Source organism: Terrapene carolina, unplaced genomic scaffold, assembly GCF_002925995.2.
Source record: "Terrapene carolina triunguis isolate 2854851 unplaced genomic scaffold, T_m_triunguis-2.0 Scaffold31147, whole genome shotgun sequence".
NCBI classification, from domain to species: domain Eukaryota; kingdom Metazoa; phylum Chordata; order Testudines; family Emydidae; genus Terrapene; species Terrapene triunguis.
Window position 1 is genome coordinate 1 of NW_020695498.1, and position 9006 is coordinate 9006.

General features: G+C 58.2%; 1 protein-coding gene across 1 annotated transcript; it reads left to right on the plus strand.

Annotated features, from left to right (window-relative positions):
* Window positions 1–3: 3 nt before the first annotated feature.
* Window positions 4–8609, plus strand: LOC113409217 (potassium channel subfamily T member 1-like; the record flags this gene model as incomplete). The annotated part of the gene is made up of 8 exons (XM_026662891.2): window positions 4–32; window positions 367–430; window positions 3156–3264; window positions 3848–3956; window positions 4799–4948; window positions 5629–5864; window positions 6711–6933; window positions 8504–8609. Coding segments are annotated over 8 exons (1026 nt in total), but the record flags the coding sequence as incomplete, so codon positions are not given.
* Between the last annotated feature and the right edge of the window lie 397 nt (window positions 8610–9006).

Consider the following 9006-nt stretch of genomic DNA (forward strand, 5'->3'; position numbering starts at 1 on the left):
GCCCTCAAGGACCAGGACCTCATGCGGGCCAAGTGAGTGCCAGCCGAGCGGGGCTGCCCCAGGCCTGGGGGGCCCTTCCTCCCATCCCCCTCAGCCAATGGACAGAAGAAATCGATGGAACTGGCCAATAGGGTCGGAACACCTTGGCTGCCCCCCAGCCAGCTGGCGGACCCACATGGGGGGCCCTGCCCCACACTGTCTGTGAGGGGAGGGGTGCCGGGGCAGGGGGCTGGACCTGTCTGTGAGGGGGGACAAGGGGTCCAGTCCCATCCTGTCTCCAGACACTTTGCTCCCCCCAGCTGGTCCAAGCTGCCCCGCTGGGGTCTGATTTCCTGCTAACCCCCGTCTCTTCTCCCCCCGCCGAAGGATGGATGACGCAGAGGCCTGCTTTATCCTCAGCAACCGCTTCGAGGGGGACCGGATTGCTGCGGTAGGTGCCACGCACTGATATCCCACCCTGCGGGCAACCCAGCCGGCCCCAGCACAGGGTTAAAGATGGTACCGGGGGGAGGGTATTTATTACAGGGTAGCACCCAGATACCCCGTGACAGGTTGGGTCACAGAGACCCCCTTGGGACTGCCACCTGATGTGCTGACTCTACCTCTGAGCCCGTTTTCCCTGGCAGCTTGGGACTTCAGTACCCTGCCTTGTTGAGCCAGACACGCCAGCCTGCTGCAAACACAGACCCAGGTCTGAACCACATCCCCCACAAGCTGCAGACTTAACTGAAAACAGCTTAGAAAGTGCTCCTGTCTCCAGCACCCAGACACCCAGCTCCCAAAGGGATCCAAACCCAAATAAATCCGTTGTACTTGGTGTGACGGGTTGGATCACAGAAACCCCCTTGGGAGCTGCCACCCGATGTGCAAAGACTACCCCTGCTTCTGTTTCCCTGCCAGCTCAGGACTCCAGCACCCCGTCTTGCTGAGCCAGACACTCCCGTCTGCTCCAACACCGACCCAGGGTCTGAATCACTTGCCCCAAAGCTGCAGGTTTACCTGAAAACAGCTCCCAGAAGTGTGCTTGTCTTTAGCACTCAGATGCCCAACTCCCAATGGGGTCTAAACCCAAATAAATCCATTTTACCCTGTATAAAGCTTATGCAGGGCAAACTCATAAATTGTTCGCCCTCTATAACATTGATAGAGAGATATGCACAGTTGTTTGCTCCCCCAGGTATTAATACATACTCTGAGTTAATTACTAAGTAAAAAGTGATTGTATTAAATACAGAAAGTAGCATTTAAGTGGTTCCAAGTAGTAACAGACAGAACAAAGTAAATCACCAAGCAAAATAAAATAAAATGCGCAAATCTATGTCTAATCGAACTAAATACAGATAATCTCACCCTCAGAGATGCTTCAGTAAGTTTTTTCTCAGACTGGACACCTTCCAGGCCTGGGCACAATTCTTTCCCCTGGTACAGCTCTTGTTCCAGCTCAGGTGGTAGCTAGGGGCTTCTCCATGATGGCTCCTCTCCCTCTCTGTTCTCTTCCACCCCTTTATATATCTTTTGCATAAGGCGGGAACCCTTTGTCCCTCTGGGTTTCCACACCCCCCTCACTGGAAAAGCACCAGGTTAAAGATGGATTCCAGTTCAGGTGACATGATCACATGTCACTGCAAGACTTCATTGCCCACTTGCCAGCACACACATATACAGGAAGACTAACAGGTAAACACAACCATCTGCAGACAATGGTCCTGGTTAATGGGAGTCATCAAGATTCCAAACCATCATTAATGGCCTCCACTTTACATAATTACAATAGGCCCTCAGAGTTATATTTTATATTTCTAGTTTTAGATACAAGAGTGGTACATTTATACAAATCGGATGATCACACTCAGTAGATTATAAGCTTTGTAATGATACCTTACAAGAGACCTTTTGCATGAAGCATATCCCAGTTACGTTATATTCACTTATTACCATATTTTTCTAAAACTATCCCAGTTACATTATATTCACTTATTATCATGTTTTTATGAAACCATATAGACTGCACAACATCACACTCGGTATAAAACTTATACAAAGTAAACTCATAAATTGTTCGCCCTCTATAACACTGATAGAGAGATATGCACAGCTGTTTGCTCCCTCAGGTATTAATTACTTACTCTGGGTTAATTAATAAGCAAAAAGTGATTTTATTAAGTATAAAAAGTAGGATTTAAGTGGTTCCAAGTAATAACAGACAGAACAAAGTAAGTCACCAAACAAAATGAAACAAAACATGCAAGTCTAAGCCTGATACAGTAGGAAACTGAATACAGATTAAATCTCACCCTCAGAGATGTTCCAATAAGCTTCTTTCACAGACTAGACACCTTCCTAGTCTGGGCCCAATCCTTTCCCCGGTACAGTCCTTGTTAGTTCCAGCTCAGGTGGTAACTAGGGGATTTCTCATGACTGCAGCCCCCTTTGTTCTGTTCCACCCCCTTTTATAGCTTTGGCACAAGGCGGGAATCTTTTGTGTCTCTGGGTCCCCACCCCTCCTTCTAAATGGAAAAGCACCAGGTTTAAGATGGATTCCAGTACCAGGTGACATGGTCACATGTCCTGGGAGACCCCAAGCCTTCATTCTTCCCGGCCTGACTCACAGGAAGGCTTGCAAGTAAACAGAGCCATCTACAGTCAATTGTCCTGGCTAACGGAATCCATCAAGATTCCAGACCACCATTAATGGCCCCCACTTTGCATAATCACAATAGGACTCCAGAGTTTATATTTCATATTTCTAGTTTCAGATACAAGAACGGTACATTTATACAAATAGGATGACCACCCTCAGTAGATTATAAGCTTTGTAATGATACCTTACAAGAGACCTTTTGCATGAAGCATATTCCAGTTACATTATAGTCACACTCATCAGGATACTGTCATAAAATCACAGAGTGCAACATCACAACCCTGACCAAGATCAGGGCCCCGTTGTGCTGCGTGCTGGGCCGCACAGCTCTCCTGCACTGGCTTCTTTTGATACGCGCTGGCAGGGGCCGTGTTTTCCGGTTCTCCGTCCTCCGCGGGGCGCTGCGGGCTGCGGGAGGGCAGTGGGGGGAAGCGTGATCCTTCCTGGTGCCTGGGGGAAACGTGGGGGGCCTGGCCTGGCTGTGATGCTCTGCCCCATCTCGCCCGACCCCCAGGATCATCAGACCATCCTCAGGGCCTGGGCGGTCAAGGACTTTGCCCCCAACTGCCCTCTGTATGTGCAGATCCTCAAACCCGAGAACAAATTCCACATCAAATTCGCAGGTGAGCTGTCCGCCCTGCCCGCTGCACCTCCCCACCCTGGCCCCCGGTGGGCCCTCTCTGCCCCCTGCCCCTGCCATACACCTGCCTCCGCAGTGCCCCTGGCACCCTCTCCTGCCCCCGCTCCATGCTCCTGCAGTGGTCGGCAGTGGGGGAGAGGGGAGAGAGAGGGGGGTGTCTATGGGGCTGGAGGGATGGATGATGGGTTTGTAGGAGGATGGAGGGTTGGCTGGATAGAGGGTTATGAATGAGGGTGGATAAATGGGAAGATGGGGATGTACATGGGGATGGAGGGATGGGTCAGACGGAGGGTAGATGAATAGAGCAGACAGAGGAGAGGACGGGGATGGAAGGATGGATCAGATAGAGGAGTGGATGGGGATGGACGGATAGCTATAGAAGGAGGGAAGGTGGTCGGGTGGCTGGTGGACGGATAGCTGGCAGAGCTAGCAGAGGCAGGATGATAGGCGGAGGGAGGGAAGAAGGAAGGGACGGATGAAGGAAGCAAGCGGCTGGGGGAGCGGGCCCAGCTCCTCCTGGATAGCCCCGGCCCTGGCTCCCAGCCCATGTGCGTCTCTCTCTCCAGATCACGTGGTCTGCGAAGAAGAATTCAAGTACGCCATGTTGGCTCTGAACTGTGTGTGTCCAGCCACTTCCACCCTCATCACGCTGCTGATCCACACCTCGCGGGGACAGTGAGTAGCTGTGCCCGTCGCCGGCCGACTGCCCCCAGCTGGGGCCAGACTAGACCCAGCCGCACTGCCTGAGTCTGCACAGAGCCTGAGCCAATCGCTTTCGGGGCTGGGGATCCCACTCAGCGCATCCCAGTGGGGGGTTGACTCTCAGCCCCACTGCTCTGGGGGTCCTGCCAATCACGCCCCAGCAGCACTGAGAAAGAAGGGGGGCAGGAGCCAGTGCCAGGGCGGGGGAGGAAACAGCATCGGGGGCACTGGGGGAGGCAGGAGTCAGCAGCAGGGTGGGGGAGTCTAGCCCGAGCAGCAACTGCCTGAGTGCGCAGAGAGCCTGAGCCGATTGCCAGGGTGGGGGATGGGGTTGGTTCTCATTTGTCCCTTGGTGCCTTTGGACAGAACTGCCCCCATGGAGCCCTTCAAGCCGCGGCCGAGCGCCTGGCAGCCCCTGTCCAGGTGAGTCCGGGCTGGGCCGGGGTGGGTGACGGGCTGCAGGGGGAGGGTACACGCTTGCCCCTGGGTCACGGGCCAGGAGGAGACGCTGGGGCCCCTTGTCCTGGGGCCGACCCTGTGGTTGCAGCCCCCGCATCCAGAGCTGGGCGAGCAGCAGAGGGAGGGGCCCCAACCCTGCCCAGCTCTGGGAGATCCCCCCGCTGCGTTCTGTGCATGGCTGGAGCCCCGTGGACTTTCCCTACCATGACCCAGGCGCCAGCGACACCGGCCTGGAGTCCTCTCGCCGGGGTGAGTCCACAGGCCAGGGCTCCCCTCCCTCCTGGGTGGGGGTCAGGAGACCCCCCCCCCCCCCCCCCCGGGGGTGTGGCGCCTGGGGGGCGCCTCTCCCCCCTCAGAGACGGCCCCGCCTCGCCGGAGCAATGGCAGAGGATGTACAGCCGCTGCTCGGCCAACGAGGTCTACCACGTCCGGCTGGGGGACAGCAAGTTCCTGGGCCAATACCAGGGCAAAAGCTTCACCTACGCCTCCTTCCACGCCCACAAGAGGTAAGCGGGGCCGGGGGAGGGCGGCTCCACACGCCATGTGTGCACCTCCTTGTGCTGGCACACTGGCATACCCTTGCACATGGACGCACACGTGTATGCTCATGCCCACGCTCACACACGTGCTCATACACTTATGCAGACGCTTACACACATTGATGCACACCCTTCCATCTGCTTGCACGCGCATGGGCATGCTTATATCCTGGTGTGCATGCTTACACACATTGATGCACACCCTTGCACATGCACGTACATGTGCATGGTTGTGCACATGCTCACACAAGTATGCACACACTTACACACATCGGTGCACACCCTTGCACATGCACGCACACATGCACAGTTGTGCACATGCTCACACACTTACACACATTGGCACACTCTTCTATCTCCTTGCACACACTTACACACATGCACACTCACGCCACACATGCAGACACACACTTACATGCCCTTGCACATGCACAGACATCCTCACCCACACGCACCCCTGTGCATGCGCATGATCCAGCTTGCACATGCTTCTCTGCTCAGGAGCACACATACCCCCAGCCAGGCCTACACGCATATTGCACCCCCACGCACTCCGAGCTGGCTTGCACACACGCCTCCCTCCCCCAGCTCCCCAGGGCTGAGCCCCATCCCGGGGGTCCCAGGCGCTGACCCCGGCTGCCCGGCAGGTACGGGGTGTGCCTGATCGGCGTGTGCCGGGAGGACAAGAACAACATCCTGCTGAACCCAGGGCCCTGCCACATCCTGGCCTCCTCCGACACCTGCTTCTACATCAACATCTCCAAGGAGGAGAACTCGGCCTTCATCTTCCGCCAGCAGGAGCATCTGCACCAGAGCCGCCTGGCCACCCCGGCTTACCACGGCCTGACGCGTCTGCCCGTGCACAGCATCATCGCCAGCATGGGTGAGCCCCCGGCCTCCCCGCCCATCACCCCGCCCCAGCCAATCCACACGGGGCTCCCGGTCCCCAGCCGGCCCTTCACACCTCTCCAGCCAATCGCCATCCAGCATGGAGCCCGCCAATTCTCCACCAATCCCCTGCTGGCTCTTCACCCTGCCTCGGCCAATCAGAACTCAGCACCAAGCCCCAGCCTTCTCCACCACTCCCCACTGGCCCGTCAGGTCTCAGCCAATCACTGCCCCGCCGGGGACCCCCCCCCCCCCCCCCCCCGGGGCCCCCCCCCCCCCCCCCGCCCCGGAGTCCCCCACCAATCCCCAGCCAGCCCTTCACTCCTCCTCAGCCAATCATCATTGAGCATGGGGCCTGCCAAACTCCCACCAAACTCCGTTCGCTTGTCATACTACCCCAGCCAATCATCATCCAGCACTGGACCCCACCCTCCCTTATTAATTCCCACCCGCCCCTTCACACTTCCCCAGCCAATCATCACTCAGCATGGGGCCTACCAATCCCCAGCCAGCCCTTCGCCCCTCCCCAGCCAATCCCCACCCAGCACAGGCCCAGCTGCCCCCTCTGCGAACCAGGGGGGCAGGGCACCAGGTGGCTGATGAGGCAGGGCCCAGCTGGGGGCCGGGGTCCAGTCCAGCCCAGCTGGGTGGCACCATGTGGTATGAGTTTGCTGGAGCTCAGCCTGCCCCCCCTTGGGGGGCGTGTCACTGAATCGGCCCCTGGCTGCCCCAGATGCCCCCCTGCGGGCCGGGGGAGGCGTGTGGGGGCAGCCGGGACGGCTGGGCTCAGGGTTCTGCCCCCCCAAGAGTGCCCTGACCCGCCTGCCCCCCGGCCGTGCAGGGACGGTGGCCATGGACCTGCCGGACTCTGGCAGCAGCCCGGACAGCGCGGACGGGACCACACTGGGCCTGCCGGCCGACCCGGTGGGCACCGAGAAACGCCACAGCATCGCCCCCGTGCTGGAGGTGGTGGACGCCATCCCCAGCCCCACCTTCGACCTCCTGAGCGACCAGTCGGAGGACGAGGCCACCCACTCTGACGACGACGCGGCCGCCTCCGGCACGTAAGGACCCACCCGCCCCGGGGTCCTGTGTGACGCGGCTCGAGCTGGGGGGGTCTCAGCGTCCTGACTGGCCCCGTCCACAGAGGGGCCATGGGGACGGAGGGGAGTGGGGCACGTAGGGACCTGCCTCTGGGGTACGCCCATGCTGCCCCCCCAAATTCAGGCCTGGATCTGCAGCGCCCCCTGCAGGGTCCCAACGGGAAATGTTTATAGCAGTGGGGAGCGGGTGGCTTTCCGTGGGTCGGGAGCCGCGATCCCCCAATGCCCACATGCTCCCCCTTGGCATGGGAGACCCCATGGGGGCTTTGCCAACGACAGCATGTGCACTTGTCTCCATGCACGTGGGCGTGCGGCGTTGGGGGGCACACAGGGGACCCCCGAGAGTTGAGGGCTGCCCAGGGCACAGACAGACGCCCATGCCCTGTGGCACTAACCCAGTTGGAAGGAGCTGCTCGGCTTGGCGGGATGCCCGCGTCTTCTGCCCAGCTCCAATGCGCTCGGCCTGGCGCTTTGGGGCTATGCGCCTGGGGCCGGCTTTGTTCAATATCTTCATTAATGATCTGGAGGATGGCGTGGACTGCACCCTCAGCAAGTTTCCAGATGACATTAAACTGGGAGGAGTGGTAGATACTCTGGAGGGTAGGGATAGGGTACAGAGGGACCCAGACAAATTGGAGGATTGGGCCAAAAGAAATCTGATGAGGTTCAACAAGGACAAGTGCAGAGTCCTGCACTTAGGACGGAAGAATCCCATGCACTGCTACAGACTAGGGACCGAATGGCTGGGTAGCAGTTCTGCAGAAAAGGACCTAGGGGTCACAGTGGACGAGAAGCTGGATATGAGTCAGCAGTGTGCCCTTGTTGCCAAGAAGGCTAACGGCATTTTGGGCTGTATTAGTAGGGGCATTGCCAGCAGATCGAGGGACGTGATCATTCCCCTCTATTCGGCATTGGTGAAGCCTCATCTGGAGTACTGGGTCCAGTTTTGGGTCCCACACTACAAGAAGGATGTGGAAAAATTGGAAAGAGTCCAGCGGAGGGCAACAAAAATGATTAGGGGTCTGGAGCACATGACTTATGAGGAGAGGCTGAGGGAACTGGGATTGTTTAGTCTCCAGAAGAGAAGAATGAGGGGGGATTTGATAGCAGCCTTCAACTACGTGAAAGGGGGTTCCAAAGAGGATGGATCTAGACTGTTCTCAGTGGTGGCAGATGACAGAACAAGGAGCAATGGTCTCATGTTGCAGTGAGGGAGGTTTAGGTTGGAGATTAGGAAAAACTTTTTCACTAGGAGGGTGGTGAAGCACTGGATTGGGTTACCTAGGGAGGTGGTGGAATCTCCTTCCTTAGAGGTTTTTAAGGTCCGTCTTGACAAAGCCCTGGCTGGGATGATTTAGTTGGGAATTGGTCCTGCTTTGAGCAGGGGGTTGGACTAGATGACCTCCTGAGGTCCCTGCCAACCCTGATAGTCTATGATTCACTATGAGGCATGAGGCCCCCCAAAGGGTGCCAGCCTCCCCCTCTCCCTGCCCCCCAGCTCCTCCTTCCCCCCTCTCTCTTGGTCTTCCAGCTGGGTGAAGGGTTACCCCACCAACTCCCCCTACATCGGCAGCTCCCCCACCCTCTGCCACCTGGTCCAGGAGAAGATCCCCTTCTGCTGCCTGCGGCTGGACAAGGTACCGCCAGGGCTGGGCAAGACACCCGGGGGGGGGGGGGGGGGGGGATGCCAAGGGGCCCTGAGCTGGGCCCCCAGCACCATCCATGGGGCCCCTGCCCTGCCCCTGGGGCCACCCCAGGGACACATGGCCGGTCCCCTGGGAGGCTGCAGGTGAGGGGCTGGGGGGCAGGCACGGCAGAGGGTGGGGGAGGATGGGGGGTAGGTGCACCTACCCATGGCCTGTCTGGGGCACAAGTGAGCAAAGGATGATACAACCCCCCCAATGTATAGGTCCAGGAAGGAATGGGGAGGGGGTCACCCCCCACCCCAGTCCTGGGTCTCCAGCTGGGGATCAGAGGGAAATGGGGATGGGTCACGCCCCCTCCCAGCTGGAGGATCGGCGGGGTTTAATCCCC